The sequence below is a fragment of the Protopterus annectens genome, chromosome 1.part2, assembly GCF_019279795.1.
Source record: "Protopterus annectens isolate FY-2018-M chromosome 1.part2, PAN1.0, whole genome shotgun sequence".
In the NCBI taxonomy this organism is placed as follows: Eukaryota; Metazoa; Chordata; order Ceratodontiformes; family Protopteridae; genus Protopterus; species Protopterus annectens.
The window spans coordinates 822,027,016-822,049,472 of NC_056727.1; the positions used below are offsets into that span (position 1 = coordinate 822,027,016).

At 39.0% G+C, this 22,457-nt stretch overlaps 1 protein-coding gene across 1 annotated transcript in view; it reads right to left on the reverse strand.

The window, feature by feature from the left end:
• Window positions 1-22,457, reverse strand: part of RYR2 (ryanodine receptor 2) — a 6,224,161-nt gene that overhangs the window by 2,606,950 nt on the left and 3,594,754 nt on the right. Inside the window, exon 46 of the mRNA XM_044059048.1 lies at window positions 11,685-11,871. Within this exon, the coding sequence (XP_043914983.1) occupies window positions 11,685-11,871 (187 nt within the window). The remainder of the gene's footprint in view (window positions 1-11,684; window positions 11,872-22,457) is intronic.

Sequence of the window (22,457 nt, forward strand, 5' to 3'; positions counted from 1 at the left end):
ATTCTAAATTCCTTTCAATTCTTGACCACCATGCACCAACCCGAACTATCAGAATTAGGACTAAACCTGCCCCATGCCTTTCTAGAGAAACCAAGCAAAAAATCATACTTAGAAATAAAGTCTGGGCCAAATGATGTACCACTAAACACCCTGTAGATCAACAAAACTTTAGACAGCTGAGAAATAACACAAAGAAAGCTATACTCTCAGACAAAAGGAACTTTTACTTACAACTCCAGCAAACTCACCAAAAGAAACCACAAAAGTTTTGGGCAGCCATTAACAAACTACTCCACCCTGGTCAATCCATTACACCAACCCCCCAAAGCTCCAACCATGAGAATCCTAAGCAAACTGCCAATATCTTCAATACCTTTTTCACAGTGGCTGTTCAAACACTTGCAAATCAACTATCACCTGATAGCTCAAATCTCACAACCTCTAATACTAGCCCTCCCCCTCCTTTTCTCTTGCAACCGGTACCTACATCATAAATTCTCACCCTAATCCAAAAACTTAAACCATCCACTCCCTCAGCTGATCAACTACCTGCAGAATATGTGCAAAAAGCTGCCAAAGCCATAGCCTATCCCATCTCCATCCTGATTAACAGAACCATAAGTGAAGGACAAATCCCAACTATCTGGAAAATCTCCCACATTATCCCCCTACATAAAGGTGGGAACTCTTATGAATTTTCTAACTACCGACCAATAGACTTACTCTCACCTTTGGCAAAAATTATGGAAAGATGCATCCATAGTCAACTACTTGACCACGTAATCCAAAATAACCTACTTTCCAAGTGTCAACATGGCTTTAGACCATTCCATAGTACTACCACTGCCTTCTTATCCTTTACTGACTCCATTAACAAAAACCGCAATAACATCAGGCTTTCCTCTGCCCTATTTATTGATCTTTCAAAAGCATTTGATATGGCTAACCACCAGATACTTATAAATATCCTCAAATCCCTTTCACTAGATGCACTGGCCATAAAATTGTTCCAATCCTACTTAGAAAATAGACAACAGGCAATGCTATGGGATAATAATCTATCCACCCACCTCCCCATTACCCTTGGTGTCCCACAAGGCTCCATACTGGGACCTCTCCTATTTTCACTTTTCATTAATGACCTTCACTTAGTAATTCCTCAGGCTACTTGTATACAATATGCAGACGATTCCACACTAATATGCTCAGCCACATCTTCATCTGAACTGCAGTCCCTAACCCAAAATGTGTTCAATACAGTAGAACAATGGTTTACACAATGTTGCCTCCTTCTGAACCCCAAAAAACTAAACTCTTGCTCTTTACTCCCATGCGTAAGTCCTCCCCAATTAGAGTTCACAGTCATATCTAATAATGGTACTCTAATATCTTCTGACCCTACTACCAAACTTCTTGGAGTAACAATTGACAACAATCTCAACTTTGATACCCATATCAACAATACAATTAAAACTGTAAATAGAAAACTTGGCTCTCTCTATAGGATCAGACCTTTCCTTACTCCAGCTGCTAGAATAACTATCGCCCACACTCATCTAATGTCTACATTCCTCTATGCCTCACCTATATATACTAATCTATGAAAAAATAACCTCCACAAAATGGTAACCTCCTTCAACAACATTGCCAAATTTGCTACTGGAAATCCTTTTAGAACTCACCACTGCACTAATCTAAAACAGCTAGGATGGCTTGAGCTACAAAATCAGCTTAAATTTTACCAACTTACCATTGCCCACAAGATCCTTTACCTACCAACCAATACTCCAATCCATTCTACCCTCGTTACCCCCTATAACAATCTTAATACCTTACGTTCATCAAATAAACTACTTGTCAGTATATGTAAATCCAACAACATGGCCAGTGACTCTTCTTCAACCTTCCTATTTCCTCCTGTTTACAAAGGTTTGCATATAATTTCAATGTTTACAAGTATATTATACCTTTTTTTAACAAACTACCCTTAATCTTACTAAGAGTAGTTTCATCAAAAAAAAAAAAAACATTATTTTTTTTTGATCAATTTATTTTTTTTCCCTCCATACTCTGATTTGGTTGCAATGTTTACAATTGCTAATGTAATTCCACTATTAATCTTTAATGTTTATAATGTTTGTCTGGAGCTTTTCTCCCCGGGCCTCTACTGAAAATGGACATGTATCCAGTTAGACTAGCCTGGTCAACAAATGTAAAATAAAAATAAATAAATAAATAAATAATACTGCTGGAAAATCTTGGAACCTACTTCCCAGTGAACTTGCATCACTGTCCTCTTTATCACTTTTCAAAAATAAAGTGAAACCTTACCTTAGAACACACTGGTTTTGCCCGTGTTCTAAACCTGATTAACCTTCCCTTATTTACTGGGCTCTGTTTACCTGCTAGTCTCTCAGTACTAACTCCAATCCTCCTTTATAATATATACAACTTTAGACTTGCTATGTTTAACTGACCTATCCTGTTGGTATTTTCTTAATTTTAGATGTTTATTGAGTTTCTTTATTTACCTGACCTTGTCTTGTTGAGATTTTCTTTGTATATGTGATAAGTTTGTTAGATAGTTTTGTAATTGAGCTTCCTCCCTTTGTTAATGTATTATACTAGCATTTTTTTTGTTACTAAATTCTTTTGGAGCTTATCTCCCCGGGCCTCTACTGGAAATGGACATATATCCAGTTAGACTAGTCCGGGCAACAAATGTAAAATAAATAAAATAAAAAATAAATTTTAGAGCTAAACAGTTAAGGTTCATATATAAAAAACTCCACCTCTTAATCATAAGAAAAAGCTTTCTATTTCAGAAGCTCATAACTTCCCTTAATCTAACAGTTACCCTGCTACTGGGACAACCAATCCACCTAAATCCAAATATCAAATTAAACAACACTATGTTAAACCTAGACAAATACCCATTAATTAAAAAGTGTACTGTTTGGGACTTTTACCAAATTAAAAAACTGTTGATTGAATGCATAAGGCAGAGATTAGAAGTAAGTCAAAGCTATAACATTATAATTAAGCAAATACTGTATTTAGTCAACACAACTGCAGCTAATGTTAAAATAGATTGTCAAGGAATGCAGTTATACCAACAAATTATAAACCCATTACTTCAAAGGTCAAAAATGTTATCACATACCTACATTACAATAACAAAAATAAAATACCAAGATTCGATTCTATACTCAAAGTACTGGGAGGAGAAGAGCAATAAGATCACACTCAATCAAAAAATGCCGTAATTGAATTAACTATGAAATTACCCCCTTTTAAAAAATGAATTTGCACCCAAATTACGATTAACGACAATGCATACCACACACCTTCTTTTTTGAAAAAAATCAACCCCACCCTTTTACCTTTCTGTCCTATATGCCCTAATAGCATAGCTGACACCTTACATATTTCCTGGAGCTTCAAAAATGTTTATAAATTATGGTGTTCTTTAAGATCTAAATTAGAAAAAAATGGGTATACTAAATCCACCTTGTTGTGGGAAATTGCAATTTTGCATATATTCCCCATAAATTGCACATATAAACACATCATAATAACGCTATGTGCCATGTTAAAATCGTACATAGCTCAAAACTGGCTAGCCAGATCTAAAATTACATGGGAAGAATACAAATATTTGGCTACGAAATATGTATCAGCTAGGAAATTAATTACTAAAAGTAAAAAAAAAATTAACCTATTATCAGAAATATTGGAAAACTGTTCTAGATGTATTAAGATAGATACTAAAAATAGTATGGGGATAAGTTATCGCTACTTCGTTAAACAAAAGGGAATATAAAAAACTTATTAAGACAGTCTTTATTAAGTATTAGTTTATGAGGACATTAAAGTGCTACTCAGTAAATTATTAGAGGTGACAACAGCTTGTAAATATTGTATATAGTTAGTACAAGGTATAGATATAAGCTAAGTAGGCTGCTGTTATCCAGCGAGAGTGATCAGTAACAGGTCCTACTAAGACCAAGACAGGTAAATGCTATTATCTGTTCTTTTCTTTAAAAAAAGGTAAAATAATCAATACAAATTCTTATTTAAAAAAGGTTATATATAAAACACAAGCAGAAGGTTATAATTCAATGTAGAGAGGGATGATGAACTGGGGGGTGGGGGGAGTCAAGAGGTAAGAAGAAAGTGGGATTTTGGATGCAGATCCTTTAAGAGAACAATAACAACCATACAGAATATAATATTCATAAATTAGCAGAAAGTACTCTAAGAACTAATCCAACATAAAAATGGAGAAATGAGATTTTGCCAATAGAGATGACTACAAACAGGAGTGTAAAACAATAAACAAGAAGGGTCTGAAATTTAATGGAGAAAACTAGCAAACAAACCAAGGTATTGGGAACAAATACCAAGGGAAGGAAAGACAATGGAATGAGATAAGGTCACAAAGTTGTTTGGAGTGCAGGTCAGAGACTGCCTTCCCTTCCAGTGATTGATATCAGAGTATAAGCAAAGAAATACGGATAGGAGAATCCTAAATGAAAAACCTACTGTAGTAGAGGTTTTAGTTTAATTTAGAACAGAAGTTGCTGTTGAAAAAGGGACAATTAGTAGGGCATATAACATACTACACAAAAACTATAAAAACCAATAAGGGAGGTTAGAAAAGATTGGGAACAGAGACTAGAAAAGCAATTTACAAAGACATAATGGAAGGACATATGTATGGCTCCCAAGTATGCAACAAAGTCCAGAAGGTTTAGGATTTTTGTTTGGAAGTATTTATATAACTATTTTATACCCCATACAGACTAAAAATTTTCCTCAGGTAGATAGCAAATGTTGGAGGTGCAATGAGGAAGAAAGAGGTAACTGGGAACATATATTTTGGGAGTATAATGAATTGGAAAATTTTAAAAATTCATTACAACTTAACTGCTTTTCCCTGCTTTCATGGTTTTATGAGTTATGTACACTATTATTATTTCAGAAATACTGGGTGAGCCAGTGGTCGTAACTAAGGAAATGATTCTTTTGATATGGGACACAAGATCTGAATTTACTAGACATAGCAATGCTTTGTTAAGTTTAATTGCATTCGCTGACAAAAAAAAGCCATTACTAGAAAAAGGAAATCAAAGTCTAAACCAACTGTATTTGAAATACTGAACATTATAGAAGGGACTAAAGAAATGGAATAGTGATTTTTTGAAAAGAAAGGAGCAAATTACATACAAATAAATGAAAATTGTGGAAATGTTTGCAGAAGAATGTTCAGGAGGAAAAGGAGGAGGAATGAAGTTTAACAGAAGGCAAAATCTGAGCAAATGATGTAATGCTGGACTGATGATAGTTATAAAGAAAGAAAGAAAAGATATGTGATGCATAATGTATGTAAAAGAAAAAATGTAATATGGTTTGTTTTCTTTTCTCTTAATGTATGTATCTTAAGTGATCATTCAATAAAGGTGTTAAAAAAGATTTATGACATGCTACAAGTTTCCACACTCATTGGATTCATTGAGGCATACACTTTTTGTAATCTCTGATACCAGTATCTGTACAGTATAGTTTAACATTTTTTTTAAATAAAGGTCCGCCTATTTTCATTCAAATGCCTGATATTACTAGCTAATTTGTTATTGCAGTATGCGTCTGTATACTCTTGTTTTTAGCTTAAATTCAACTGCAACACTCAGAGTATAGAGCAAAAAGTTCTCACACCAAAAAGAATTGAAATTTCCATCAATCTTGACATTAGTACACATTGTGAAAAATATGAAAGGTAAAGGGATTTTCATGCATCTACAAATATAGTTCTTTCCATGATACACAAGCACTATTTGTTATTAATTTATCCCTTAAAACACTGGCCAATCTCTCCATACCACCATTTTGGGCAGTATAAGAATTCATCATGCCGGCTAAACCCATTTGTATTTCATTTACTTAGGAGCTACTTTTTTTGCCTTTTGCTTTGTAAATTGAAGATCCATCAGTGGTGCATTCGTCACATTGACCTGTTTCCTTTCTCACATTAATTGTATAATATGGCCATAGCAAACATTAGTCAAATTATGGCTCATGTTTTGTTTTACTTAATGCTCATAGGTAAAGGTACATAAATGTGCGCATAAAAATTGCTGCACATACAACATGCCCTAAAATGACAGAAACCTGTGATGCTTATAAAAATAAATCATTATCTAAGTTCTGCTGCTCAAACCATCATTTATATAATTATACCATCTTGCTACATCTCATCAATGTGATAAAAAGCAGTATACATGCATATCTCATGCATGGGTTCATCAGATTATCTACGGTATGATCCCATTTGTTCTCATTAGGGGTAATATATAATTATTGATTATGGGATGGGTAAGGGGATTTCAAGCACAAAAAGGGAAACTGGCTGGGCTTAAAATGGCCCACAAGAGCAGCTAGCCTAGTACTTATCTATGAATGTATAAGATTTTCAACTGGCATGATCTGCATCTACTGCTGTCCCACTCCTTAGCTAAACAGTGGAACTCTCTCCCCACACACCTACTCAACCTACCTAACCATACACATTTCAAATCTTAGCTACTCTGTCATCTTTCTTCCAAATGGGAATGCCCTTGCCATGCTCCAACTTAACCCCCCCCCCATTCCACCTTGCACTAACTCCTCTAACTGCATCTAATATTACTTAACCCCATACAAAACAATCCCTCCCCTACCAAAAACTAATTTTCTCTGTAATATCTATTGTACTATACTCTCCTATCTCAAATATATTATTTCCCTCTCCATGCATAATATTTTCCTAACCTATTAATAGCTAGTAGCTATATATTTTGAAATGTTAAACTTACAGTTGAGTTTATAATAAATATATTCACTTTATGTAAATGTTGAAATTTCTGTATTGAATTATGTCCTTCATTTCTGTAACATTGTGACAAGCCAATTGCAATATCATGGAACTTAACTGTAAATGTCTAATTAGCTGTATGAACTATGTCCTTTTGTAACATGTGAAATGTAACTTGCAATTATTGTGGAGCTTTTCTCCCCGGGCCTCCACTGAAAATGGGCTCTTCTTGGCCCAGTGGACTTCCCCAGTCATCAAACTTAAATAAATAAATAAATAAATGATGTTCTTATGCCTATAGTGCATTTTACTGCACTAGTTCATAATTATCCACATCATACTTTTTTTTTCTTGTATTTGATAGAGATGCTTCAAGAATGTGTCCTGCTAAGGTTGTTTTTGGTAGTCACTGTTTCACACTGGTCAATGGATGATATTTTGAACTATTTGCTGCTTTGTTTCTGTAGTAAAGTCATGCTTCAACACCAGAAATCATCTGGTTATTGGACTCCAAGGTGCAGAGGGATAAGCTCTGACTGCACCTGAGATGAACAATGCTCAATTAGTAGCACAAACATTGTAGATACTGGGCAGGGGAGGGTCAGACTAAACAGTAGCACTACCTCAGGCATCCCAAGGGGACGAAGGCCACTCTGCTCACTGCACTGGTGATACCTGCAGGAGTGTAGGTGCATCAGCCACAGCAAGGATTCCACACTGGCACAATAGTGTACTGTTTAGACTAGAGGTTATGCATTTGCAATAGTGTGCATGTACCTCCCAGAAGCAGACAGACTAGAGCATTCAAACTGCTGATGGGGTGGGGATAGGGAAGTCTAAAGAATATGTAGACTGGCCCTCTCCCTAAACCTCAACTCTCGCCTCTACTAGGTTGGAAGACTCTTGTCCCATTGTAGATCCAAATAGATAAACTGGATACAGTATAGACAGCCTGATTCTACAGACAAAAAACTTCTGGCTGCTTTTACAGCCAAATAATGTTCATAGGTTCATAGGTTCATAGGTAGGTACTAGGCTATCGGCCCTAGGGCCCATACAAGCCTAGCCAAAAAATGTACCCTGGCTTTCGCCACTCAAGAAATTTATTTTCCTGTGCCCCTGTCGAGCAGAGCCACAGAAGTGATCCCCGGGGTGAATTTCCCATTTCCCATCCAATCATCAAGATTTTTCTTGAAGAGTGCTAATGAGGAGCTCTGTTTGACATAGATAGGTAGTTTGTTCCAGAGTATGGGAAGTCTCAGGGACAGGAATCTATCCCTCCAGCATGTTCTGTTTATTGTGGTGACAAGGTTTAGGTCCCTAGAGCGTGTAGCTCGGAAGGGCTGAGATTTTTTTAAGTGGAGCATGTCCAACAGCTCTGGGTTTGACATAGCTTTGTATGTTAGGCAGAGATCGCCCCTGAGTAGGCGATATGTGATGGAGTAAAGCTGTAGTTTTTTAAGACAGTCTGCATAGGGCATCTGTTTGAGGCCAGTAATCCTCTTTGTGAGGTATTTCTGTGGTCTTTCCAGTTGTTGTAGATGTATTGTGAGGTACATACCAAAAGGGGCGTTGTACTCTATAATGGGTCTAATGAGTGATGAGTAGAGGGGAACAATGACCTCTTTTTTCTGGATGAGAATCCTTTTGTGATGAGATGAGCCACTTAGAAGGATTTCCTGACCACTGTGGCAATGTGATTATCAAAGGAGAGACTACTGTCCACCTGTGTCCCAAGGTCTCTTATCAAATTTTCAGCATTAAGTAGACTACAGCTATGTGGTAGTTCATGGGTACAGAGTTTTTGCCAAAGGGGATGACAATACACTTTTTGGCATTGAGCTTCAGGCCATGGCTTTGACACCAGGTATCTGTCTCAGTGAGGCCCTTTTGTAGTTTGTCCACATCGTTAGGAGTTTTGATTATGGCTCTAGTTGGCAGTCATCTGCAAACTTCTTTAGCCAAAGACCTTCTGTGTTAGCCTGTACTTCAGAGAAGTAGATACCAAACAGGAGAGGACCCAGGACTGAACCCTGTGGTACTCCACTTGTCACTGGTCTGATGTCAAATTTGGAATCCGCTACTTTCACAGTGTGGGGTTCTGTCCGTGAGCAAGGTGGCAACCCATCTTGTGACATAGGGATTTATACCTAGTTTAGTGAGCTTATCTATAATTCCAGAGTGGGGGATGGTGTTGAAAGCCTTGGCAAGATCTAGATAAGCTGTGTGAACCATTTTACCCTCATCTATGGCTTTGGTGACTGCTTCAAAGAAGTCAATCAGGTTTAGGAGGCATGATCTGCCTTTTACAAATCCAAACTGGGTAGGGTCCAGAGTTTGGAGATTACCAATGTCTTTGTTTATGAGTTCCACGATGATACGTTCCATGGCCTTGCAGACCAGGCTCGTCAGGCTAATGGGGCGGTAGTTCCTGGGATCCGTCGTGGCTCCCCTTTGTGGAGTGGGATAACCGTCACTGTGCACCATTCAGTGGGTACAAAGCCTGAGGTGAGGCAATGATTGAACATGGTACTTAGGTAGGGTGCCAGTTCATTCTGTAGTTCGTGGAGAACACAGCCTGGGATATTGTCAGGTCCCATGGATGCTGTGTTCTTGGCTTTGGAGAGTGTGTTTTTTACCTGTGCAGCCATGATTATAAGAACTTTGCATTCTTCCGGTATAGAGATGGGCCCTCTAGGGGGTGAGTGGGGGGGTAAAGTTAGCACTGAACCTATCTGCTAGGATGTTGGCAATATCAGTTGGTTCTGTATATTTAGTGCCATTGTGCTGTAACTCAGAGCAGATCTGAGTGTTCCCATTTAGATTCTTGACATAGCTATAGAATGCTTTGTGGTTGTCTTTAGAGTCAGTGGCAATTTTTTTTTTCATAACTAGCTTTGGAGGATTTTATGAGGGATCTCAGCTTCTTACTGAGGTTGACCAAGGAGTTCCTCCAGTCTTGAGATTTTACTCTTTTTTGCAACAGTTTCTTTCTTCTGTTGTAGAGTTTGTTTATGGCAGAGGACCACCAGATTGGCTTCCTTTTTTTGGAGGATAGGGATAGCATGATCCATGCACTCGTGTAAGTGCTTATAAAGTGCATTTGTGTAGTATTCGGCAGTCATACCTCTATTGTCCATCTGCATGGGTGTCATGAAGTTTGCCACTTCTGTCTTAAGAAGTGTGAACTTGGCTTTGGAGAAGTTTTTTACAATGGTTTCCCTAACTGAGGCTGGGGGTGGTATGTGGATGTCTAGGCTGATTAGCTTGTGGTCGGATCTGACCAACGAGGAATTGACCTCTGGTGTGGAACACCGGTTTCCCATGTTGATAATGACCAGGTCTAGGATATTGCTGCCCCTGGTGGGGGTGTGAATAAGTTGATCCAAGGCGTTGGAATTTATGAATTCTAGAAAACATTGAGCAAAAGAGTTGGTACATGAGTAGTTTTCCCAGTTAATGGTGGGGTAGTTGAAATAGCCCATTATTAGGGTGTTGGGTTGTACCCGAATACTTTCCAGTGTATCAAGAAATGAGGAGTGTGAATCCTGGGGCATGGTGGTGGGTCTGTAGCAAGCTACAATTTGGATTGCGGTCTTGCCCAGAGTTAGTTGCACTTGGATAATCTCGGATGCATTATGCTGTGCAACTAGCCTGGAGGTGTGGATATCCTTAATGAATATGGACACGCCTCTGCCTTTAGTGCTTCTTTCTGGGTTAGGTGGCCGAAAGGTGTCATATGAATTGAAGCCTGGTAATGCAGGGGTGCTCTCTGGAGCTTTGAACCAGATCTCTGTCACTGCACAGATGTCAATGTTCTCCATTTTAAGGAGTGCCTCGAGTGAGTGCATTTTGAGGTTTAGACTTCTAGCATTGAGTAGCATTACCCTCAGATTTTGCTTGCTTGTACCTGTTTTGGTGGTGAATTTGTCATTTGAACCTTGCCTAAAAAAGGCACTATAGGGGTGGCAAGAGCCTTAGCCAGTAACCGGAATCCTAAGGGCGACAGGTGCAGGCCATCTCTGGCAAAGCAACGTGGACTGTTGATCATGTTGTCCCATGCAGACAAATACTGGATCCCCTTAGAATGACACCAGAAGCTTAGCCAATTGTTGAAGTCAATCATTTTGTCATTGTACTGTGTTAACTGCTTTTCCCTGCTTTCATGGTTTTATGAGTTATGTACAATATTACTGAAGATTTTATTCAATTTTATTTTTATCAGACTTTTTTATTCTTCTCTTCAGGTACCATTTCCAAATTCTGCCAAGTAGTTGATGCTTTAGTAAGTATGACTGAGTATTAGGTGTTATAAGTGCAGGTATAAAACCCTACATGACCTGGGTCCTTGCTTCTTCAGGAGTCTGTGGGCAATATATATCCCAACTCAGTTGTTTTACTTTTTAGTGAAAGGCTGCATGAAAGTTTGAGGATTATTTAGCTATCTGTAAAGATGGGAAATTATCTTCTGTTTTATGGCCTTGCAATGGTAAATGTTTTAACTCAAAAGACAGCTTTCTTGGTGGGCACTGGTTTCAAAGTGGATCTAAATTTTAATCCTAACCAAGTAAGTTTTTTTTATAAACATTTTGGAAACTAGTACTCTCTTTTATTTGGGATAAAAATTTTATGACATTTATAAAATGTAACCTTATGATCATTTATATTTTATTTTGTTCTAATCTTTAATAGTAAGATAGTTTGTTACATTCTAGAAATTTGATCCTGAAAAAAAGTATTGCAAAAATAAAACTCTGTACCTTTGGTGACACATTAAATTTTAAAAGAAACAATATCATGAAATTTTAAATATACATATGCTTGAACTCACAGACTTCTAACTGATTCAACAGTTGGTGAAGGCCCATCCATGGCAGGATCTTCAGAAATTTTGATGGCTTCCTCCATCGCTGCAAGAAGACCATTTCCTCCTTCTCCTCTCAATGCTGGTCCAAAGCACTCAGGTCGACGAATGAGGAGTCTGACCACTACATTAGCATTCTCTTCAACACTTTCTCCTGTAAATAATTCAACATGAAAAACTATGTTAACTTTACACCACTATTATGAAAACAATTTTCTTCAGTTATATCACCTGTATTATTAAACACAATGCGCATTCATTGACTCAGTGCTTATTGCACTGAAAGATGACTACAATGTTATGCTGAGGTCCTATCTGCCTGAACTGGTGGTAACTCAGGTGGGTGTAAAAGATCCCATGCAACATGCTGAAAAGGCAGTAGAGCAAGTTCCCTGGTGCCCTGTCTAGATTTCCACTAGTCAGTATGAATACTGGCCCCTACTGAAATTTTGTGACTTGCAATGATGAGTTCCAAAATGCAGAAAAAAGGTCTAAAAATATAACAGAAGAGCAAATAACAAACACCACTCTTCTTTTGCAAGAGGCAAGCCTTCCCTGCACCCCCAAATGTATACCAGCTCTGACAGCACTGCACCTCAAAAAAGGGAATATTCTTAGAAATGTCAATTTCACACTTAGTAAACTGAAGTCCAAATTTTTGGTCATTCAGTCTCCACAGACAGGGAGTCAGCATTGTGAATCCCAATATTCAAAACTATTTCCTAAATACCATCTTGGGTCTCTCCTGAAAAAAAAAGCCATTAGTCTAGTGGGGCTAACCCAGTCAACAAAGTATACATAAATAAATACATAAAACAGAATATTAAGATAGATGTTACTGCTTTATTTTCATTTACATACCTGATATTAAACATATTTATGGTGTAAAAATTTCTTCTGATAAAAATACAGTTATACAAGTGCTTCACAAATCATTTTCAGATCACTACAAACACAATTTCAAAAACATCACAAAAACTACCGAGTAGCAAATCCAACGAAGAAAAACAACCACCACATATCCAAATAAAGCAGTTTATCCCTCTAGTGCCTTGGCAAAATGCCTTCGAGGAGTAAAAGCAATATAAGAGAAACCTTCCATAAATATACTTAACCATTAACCAATAACCACTAAAATAAATTACAAATCATTAAACAATTAAAACATTCAACGCCAATTAAATCTAATTAGTAATTAGGTTTTCTTTGTAGCCTGCTCAAGATGAAGGATCTGAATTAATAGGTTCTAAAATCATTTAAAAAAACATGCATTGGGAAAAATGTGGTAAAGGCACAACCCTCAAGAAAATGTGTTTCTTTGTGTGTTATAACCATGCTGCCATTAAGTCACTTAAAACCTGCATGGAATCACTGAACTCAGCTCCACTGCTGTTAACAGCCAAGTTATCTAAATGTTCAGCCATACAGAAAAAAAAAACATTGTGGGTCACCGTCTCATCAAGACGAAAGAGAAGATATTCATGTCTTTTCATACCTGTTGTTTAATTTTCTCTGTCAATTAAAAGTTCTATGACTAACTGTTTCAACTCGGGATTCGAGTGATCACAATTATACAGATAAGAGTGAAGAAACCAGGCTTGGAATAAATCACTTGAAAAGGACTTCTCCTTTATGATGAGCTGCAGCATTTTGTTAAACCATTGCCATCCTTCCTTAGATTACTTGAATATATAAATACTGTCTATCTTGTCTGTAATTTTAGCAAAAGTATTTATTGCAACTTATTTAAGAGTTACAACTTTTCTGTAGAGAGCATGTTGAAGATTGCGAAATTGCAGAAAATTTGATTGTGGGATTTTCAGGTGCCTCACTCTAATAAGAAAATGCATGCCCCAACTAATTTCCATCCAGCTAATCTGCATTGGTTAGTCTTGCAGTATGCCCAGAAAGGAGCTTTCTATAGACAAGCTGTGTGTGTCCGTTTAAGCTGTCTCCACAGTATCTCTGCATTTATAACAGCCCAAACTCATCTCTCTTCTTTTTCTCCCTCTCTTTTTTGTAACATTTCCGGCTCATTTAATGTTTAGCACTGTGACTACCCACCACTGTCAAACAATATGTGACATAGATATAGGTTCATAGGTTCATAGCTTAGTACTAAGCTAACTGCTCTTGCGAGCCATTTTAAGCCTAGCCAATTATCCCTTGTGAGACTCAAACCCTGCACCTTGTATTTGTAAGGCAAACACCTTAACCATTAGGCCACTCTCCCCACCTCTGAGGCAGTAATCAAGGAGCCTCAATCTTCACCAATGGCACCTATGGGGGGAAGTTCACTGGGAGGATAACAGGTACATACACAGTATTTCCAAATGCACCTCTCTGCATCAAGTGCAATTTCCCTTAAGAGGACACAGAGACCATAGTCAGTCTGGGGCTGGTTCCTCTCTCTCTCTCTCTCTCTCTCTCTCTCTCTCTCTCCAGATTCCTAGTAAGACTCCCCACTGGCACAGCTATAGACATGAGTCCTTAGCCAGGGTTCCAAGCCAAGTCCTCAACACTCTCTCTGTCCAACCAGTGCTTTGTGTCCTTGCCCAAGTACCTGACAAACACACTCTTGGAGATTTGATTTACACACACACACACACACACACACACACACACACACACACACACACACACACACACACATACACACACACGCAAACAACTGATCTATCTGGGGCTACCAGACCCACATGGCTGTCTCCAAGCCTGACTATATGTAATTGCATGCATGTATTATCCAAATCATTCAACATCAGGGCATCTGCAGGAATATCCTCAAACACACCTACTTGCTTGCTTCCTTTTCCACCCTCCCACTCAAGGTGAGCACTAGCCAAAGATATTTGGAAAATGGTCCCTCCTAAAGTTTTGACTGGAGTAGACTGCCAAAGCAAGTAGTGCTCCTCTTTAACCATTGCAGGCTTCAAAATGGTTAAGTCAGAGGCTCTGTATCTCTTAGCACTGGCCTGTTTTGCATCTACTATGATAGGATATACCCTCTTGTGGTAGTTTGGTACCCTTGTTGTCTCCAGACAACTTACCACTGGCATTCTATTTCACCTTGCTGCCTGCCTTTTGTTCCCTACCTTACCTCTGTGGACATGTATAATCTACATGGCCCCACTGGCTACATTTAAAATATTTAAGCCTTTTTCCTGGCCATGTACCTGAACTAGTGGCTTCCCATGTTACTGGCGGACTGTTTTGTGGCAGTTTAGTCTGCCCACCATGGGTTCTCATAGACCCATGTGCAGCACTGGGTATCTCTTTCCTGTGCAGTGATGCCCTACTTGCTTTTTTCCCCCTAAATCATATGCAGTGTTGCATTCTCTATCTGCCAACCAGATTCTTATGTCCTCAGGCAAAGTGCTAAGGGCTTGTTCCCTCACTAAAAGGTCTGCCAACCCTTCAAAATTGGTGACCTCAACCCACTCACTCACCAATGAAAATAAATGCTTACCTCAGCAATATAATCACACAAACTTTCATCTGTCTTGCATCTATGCTCAAGAAACTTTTTCTATAAGCTTCAGGTCTTAACTTAAAGCATTGCAATAAACAATTTTAAATGTATTATAATTTAAGCTATCAGTATCAGACACTTTAGAAACAGCAGTTACAACTTTACCATGGAGTAAGGGGGTCAGGAACTGTACACAGAGCACTTGGTCCATTATAATGTTTACATACCCTTTCAAAGATATGAATAAAACTATTCCCCTCTGTAAATTCTGGAAGAAATTTACTGACCTTTACTGCTTCTAGGGATCAGTTACTCCCTTCCCTGTTACCTCCATGACCCTGGTGAAGAGTCAGCAGACAGACTAATTCAACTGTTCATTTTCTGAGAATTGTACATACCTAAGGCCAGTTTGGCTGTCTTCCTGGTTGCTGGTCTGTGATGCAGTTGTGGTTAAGGCTGCAATCATTTCCACTTCAGTCAAGTTGGCATGCACCAGTCCTTTGGCTTGGCACATCTCAGCCAACTGGCTCCTTGTCAGCTTACCATAATGCTCTGCTAACATCCTTGCCTGCTCTTCCTGACTAACTGAGCTAACAAAAAATCAATAAAACTATTGTGATATGAAACTCTGAATGTCTACCATGTGGCTGTTTCAGAGTACAAGCACTTTCTTTAGTTACCACTGTTTACAGGCTACAGAAGTTCAATATCCACACCCCTGAATCCCAATATGTAATGTGATGACCCACCACTGCCAACCAATATGTGACGTGAATATCCTACGTCTCAGCCAGTAATCAAGGAGCCTCAGTCCTCACCACTGGCATTTGTGGGGGAAGGTTCAATGAGAAGATAATAGGTACACACACAGTATTTCTAGATGCAGTTCTCTGCATCAAGTGCAATTTCCCTTAAGACCACACAGAGACCACAGTCAGTTTGCGGCTGGTTCCTTCCTCTCTCTTTCTCCAGAGCTCCAATAAAAATCTCCACTGGTACAACTATAGAGTTGCATCCTTAGACATGGTTCCAAGCCAAGTCCTCCAAAACTCTCTCTCTGTACAACCATTGCTTCATGTCCCTGCCCAAGTAGCTGACACACACACATTCTTGGAGATTTGATTTGCGCACACACACACACACACACACACACACACACACACACACACACACACACCTGGAAAAGGCTGGCACAAGTTTACTAGCTATGCCCCTCTTGCCTAGACTATAAGGTAGCTTTCACTGCCACCAGAACCATTCTGCCAGCTACCTTAAGGCTCTTCCAAGGGTACCCAGTACACTGAGTGAAATTAATATTAATACAAATGGTAGTGTGACTAAGAACAGTTGGTTAGGAGTGGCACACACAGTGTCAACAAATAAATATGCAAGTACTCTCAAAACACAGATATATCTGCAAAAATCAGCCACAATAAAAGGTTTAAATATATTTATTCATGAATAATAAAAGAACAAGAAAATACTAAGTATATATTCACAGTGACATCAGAGTCCAGAATCACAGAAAATATTTAAAACAACATTGCAGGATGGGCTCAGACAAATAAAATACATATCTAAACTAAGCTTCACTATATTCCTGACTGAATCTAAGATAATTATACTATTCCCTAGTAACATACTAGTACAGCAAGGCAGATGATGTGGTGAGTGGTTCTACTTGTTGTCAGGTCCAAGATAGAATACAGAATGCTCTGTCTCACTCTAAGAGATTTCTCAGAATAATATCTAAAATATTACTGCTGGGATAGCTTGCAGAATGACACCATTTCTGGTCATCTGACTTCGAGTTCTCATTCAAACCCCCATTGCTGGCAGCCGGCAGGACATAACACCTACCTGTAAAAATACACACACAAGGGCTTTTGCTCAGATCTGTTGAGTTTCTGGAGGTCATAAAACAACTAAACACTTCCACTCTTCCAGAGTGGCAATTAATTCACCCCAAAGACAATATAAAAAGCTTCCTAGTACAGACATTATGTCTCTGGCTGCCTTGAAACCCATGAGATAGCATCTTTATGGCCTAGCCTATAAAGTGTTTTAATTTCAGACATTTTTCTAAAGTTTGTTGGACTGAGGTTAACCCTCCAATTTCTTCTGTTAGAACAGATACATTTAAACAGTTACAGCATTTCTGTTCTCTGCAGTAGGCACACTGTGGCTATATTTCAAACACAGCACTTTACAAATACATTTTCAACATGCACGTCTGTACAAAGCAGTTTGATATACACACAGAACATACAATTCTAATACATTTGTAACACAAGCATCTTGTATAAATCATTTCAATATTTACCAATGACATAATTATTTACAAAAGTCCAGCTAGCTGTGCTGGCAGTACCTCATTTTGTCACAAACTCTATGAGTGATCCCAAGTATTCAATATTAATTATGTATCTTTCTTATTATTCACTATACAGGAGCAGAGTAAAAGTCAACACAATTTGTGATAATATGCCAGTTCTCACTATGTCCTTTGTCTAGACTCACAATTGTTTTCTCTGTGTTCTTTATGTTTACTGTATTTGCTCTCCTGAGTGCAGTCACTTACCTATGACATACTTATCAGTAAGTATGACTGCAAATGATGTGCTCTACTGCATAACAAGTAGTACATTTACATTGCATATATGAATCCCCATTTAAAATAGGTAATGTCTAGTTTTAATTTGCTCATTTTAAGATAAAAATAGACTGATTGACAGACACTTTCAACTTCAGTAAGAAAGCCCTTGTTAAAAATGTAAAAGTGCTGCATTGAACCCAATGCTCACAAAAAGGAAGGAGGTGATTAATAGTGGGTGATTTACTGACTGCCTCTGTCCATCACAAACATAGGACCAAGACCATGGGTGAATTTCTGATTATCCATCCAAAAGTCCAAGTTGAGCTTAAATAGGGACAGGAAGGAACTCTGCTTCATATGGATGGCTAATCTGTTCCAATGAATAGGAATTCTCTGAGAAACATATCTGTCTCTCCAGCATGTCCTACTCATTCTGATGCTGTTTGTTTTGTGGATGTGCAAAATATTCATCAAAACAGGATCCAGGGATGCCTTGCATGCTGGACAAAGACCAACTTTCAGAAGTCTGCATAATACTGAGTAAAGAGACATAGCTTGAGGCGATCAGTGTACGACATTGTGTTTACTCTCTGTATTCTTTTTATAAAGAACCTTTGTGGACACTCTGGTTGTTGTATGTGTTTGGTCAGGTACATACTGAAGGGAAAATTATACTCTATGATGGGCCTGATGAAGACCTAATACAGTGGTATGATGAATTCTCTGGACCTAGATTCCATGCCTTGCTTACAAGATGATCAACTCAGAAGGATTTTCTTACCTCCTTGGACACATGTTGATTAAAGGTTAGGTTACTATCTACATGAGTTCTGAGATCTCTGACTAGTGAACCAACAATCAGTTATTCAGGCTTTTAGTGCTGAGTAGATGAACCAATAAGGACTAAATGCAAGAATTGCCTGAAACCAACCAACCAACCAACCAACCAACCAATTTACGGCCATAAAACACCTACTCAAATAACCAAAGCCAATCAACAACACAAGGTTGGATACCACTGAACTATATACAAAATTAGAGGAATGGTGGGTGAATGGTGCTACTGAGGCACTGTGAAATTCAAATTTCTACTGTTACAGGTAAGTAGGACTTAAGCAGCTGAACTATGTTCATCATTCACAGTGCCTCAGTGACATATGGATAGATTCCCAAAGCTTACCCTACCAGGGAGGAGGAAGGATAATGATCCAGGAGCCCCTGAAGTACAATCCTCACAAAAACCTGCTTTGGACCTTGAGAAAGAATCCAGTCTGTAGTGCTTTGTAAATATAAGAACAGTGGACCAATTTGCAGCATCTAAAATGCTCCTAGAGCCCACTCCTTTCCAAAATGTTCCTGAAGATGATAAGACTGTGGTGGAATATACTTTAACCTTCCCTGGAATATATTTACCATGGTGACAGTAATGAAAACATTAACAGATGACAACCAATGAGCAATCCTTTGTTTAGATACATGCTGACCTTTCTGTGGCCCAGAATAGGAAATAAACAGCTGTGCAGCTCTTCTGAATGGCTTAGTTCTGTTAAGGTGATATCTAAGCTGCCTGTGTACATCCAAGGTATGCAAAATCTTCTCTCCCTTATTTTTTGGTTCTGAAAAGAAAACTGGAAGATTGATTGCTTAATTAAGGCTAAATTCAGAATCAACTTTGGGCATGAAAGAAGAATTAGTACATAGAACAAACCTGTTCTGATGGAAAATCAGATAAGATTGGTCCACCATGACAACCTGCAGCTCAAAGATTCACCTTGCAGATGTCAGAGCAATAAGTAAAGCTATTTTCCAAGTGATGAACCACAAATCAGTCTGAAAGCCTACTTCCAAAAGATATAAGGTAAATTTTTCAAGAACAAAATTGAGATTTCAAGGGGGAGGAATTTGCTTTTGACAGAGTCTCAAGTGCAGCACTCTTCCCATAAACCGTTTGAACACAAAATGAGACGAAACAGGGGGATCCATGGGCAAACATGCAGAGATGGCTACAAGATGCACTTTGATAGATGAGTAAGATAAGCACCTAGTCCATTGTTGAGCAGCTCATACAAATATTTCAAAACCAGAGGTGTAAACACTATAACAGGACCTCTGATATTGGTTAGGCACTACCTAGAAAACCTCTTCCACTGGTAAACATAAGATTTTTAGTAGTAGTTGTCTTGGCTCCTTTAGTACCTGCTGCACATATTTGTGGAACAAGTGCTTAAAAGGTTTCAAAAGAGAATAATCCAGGCTTTTTGAAAGCATTGCTCTAAGCTGAGGTGCACCAGTTACCCCCTGACACTCTGTACACAGATCCAGAGTGTGAGGAATCTTGTGGTAATTGCCCTTGGCCAATTTCATTAAAAAAGAGAACCAACTTTGCCTGGGCCAAAAGGGGGGGTCACCACAATGATTTTCAATAGCTCTTTCTGAATCTTCAGAAATACCTTGGGTATCATTGAAAAGGAAGGAAATGTATAAAGGACCATTCCCATCCAAGGGAATGAAAATGCTTCTGTACTCCAAGCATGCCTGCAAGGATGGCTTGAACAGAATTTTTCCAACTGTTTATTTTGAAAGGAGGCAAACAGATCTATTTGAAGTGTTCCCCACACCTAGGCCAAATACAGGCAGACCTCTGTCCTGACTTTCCACTTGTTAGGGTCCGTCCTGTAACTGCTTAGTCTATCTGCTGCTATGTTTTGCTCCGATGGGGAATATGAGGCATGAAGCATGAGAGAATGTTGTAAGACTAGCTCCCAGGCCATCACTGCCAATCAGCAAATAGGGTATGACCTTGTACCCCCTTGTTTGTTCAGGTACCGCACTTCAACTCCCCTGTACACTCTTCTCCATATAAAATCTGGCAAGTCCATGTAGACTGATTAAACTGGAATCTGGAGGGAGAAAGGTAGGTCCCTCTACCACAGTAACTCTCATTATTTAAAATCCACTCCTGGTAGCTGGAACAACAAGGGAAGCAGGTGCTGGGTCCAACTATTTTTAAAAAAGCTTTAAATTTTTTCTCATGTGGAATCTAGACCATGCTGTCATGGAGATCATTGATGCCATGAGGCTTAGAATTTTGAGAAACTCTCTTATGGAGGCACCTTCTTGAAGAGAGAAATCCCTGTAAATGTTTTGAGCAGTCAGATTATGACTTATGGAAGAAAGGCCATGCTTTTATATGTCCATCATGCAACTTATGAAGACAGTTTTTTGTTTGAATGTTAAACAAGAAATTTATAGGTTCAGATTGAAGTTGGGGAGAAAACAGTATATGATGGCAATGCTCAGATCTGCTCTGAGCTAAAACAGAATGGCATTAAATATACTGATCCGAAGGATATTGCCAATATCCTGGCAGATCGATTCAGTGCCAACTTCACCCCACTCTCACCCCCTAAATGGCCCATCGCAATACCGGAAGATTGCCAAATTCCAGTAATAACGGCCACACAGGTACAAAACGCACTCTCTAAAGCCAAGAATACAGCATCCATGGGACCAGATGACATCCCGGGATGTATACTACATGAACTACAATATGAACTGGCACCTCACCTAAGTGTCATGTTTAATCATAGCCTCACCTCAGGTTTCGTGCCCACTGAGTGGCGCAGAGCTATAGTTATCCCAATCCACAAGGGGGGATCCACCTTGGATCCTGGAAACTACCGTCCCATCAGTCTGACAAGCCTTATCTGCAAGGCCATGGAGCGTATTATCATGGAACTTATAAACAAAGACATTGGCAACCTTCAAACACTGGACCCCATCCAGTTTGGGTTTGTGAAGGGCCGATCTTGTCTCCTGAACCTGACTGACTTCTTTGAATCAGTCTCCAGAGCCATGGACAAGGGTAAGGTGGTCCACACAGCCTATCTAGACCTTGCCAAGGCCTTTGAGACCATCCTGCACTCTGGAATCATAGATAAACTTACTAAGTTGGGCATTAATCCCTATGTCACCCAATGGGTTGCTAAATGGCTTACTGATAGAACCCACACTGTAAAAGTAGCCAACTCCAAATCCAGCTCCAGACAAGTGACAAGTGGAGTACCTCAGGGTTCAGTCCTGGGGCGCTCTTGTTTGGCATCTACTTCTCTGAAGTACAGGTCAACACTAAGGGACTCTGGCTAACAAAGTTTGCAGATGACTGCAAACTGGGAGCCATTATTGAATCCCCAAATGATGTGGATACTCTACAAAAGGGCCTTACAGAAACAGATGCTTGGTGCCAGAGCCATGGGCTCAAGCTCAATGCCAAGAAATGTATTGTTATCCCCTTTGGGAAAAAAACATGTATCCATGAATTACCATATAGGTGGCAGTACACTAAACACAGAAAGTGTGATAAGAGACTTAGGGACACAGGTGGACAATGGTCTCACCTTCGATAACCACATCGCCACAACAGTCAGGAAATCCTTCTATGTGGCACACCTCATCACAAAGGACTTTTCATCCAGAAAAAAGGAGGTCATTGTCCCACTGTACTCATCCCTCATTAGACCCATTATAGAATACAATGCCCCATTTGGTATGTACCTCTCAAGACATCTGCAACAACTGGAAAGGCCTCAGAAATACCTCACTAAAAGAATCACAGGCCTAAAGCAGATGCCCTATGCTGACCGCCTTAAAAAACTCCAGCTATACTCTGTCG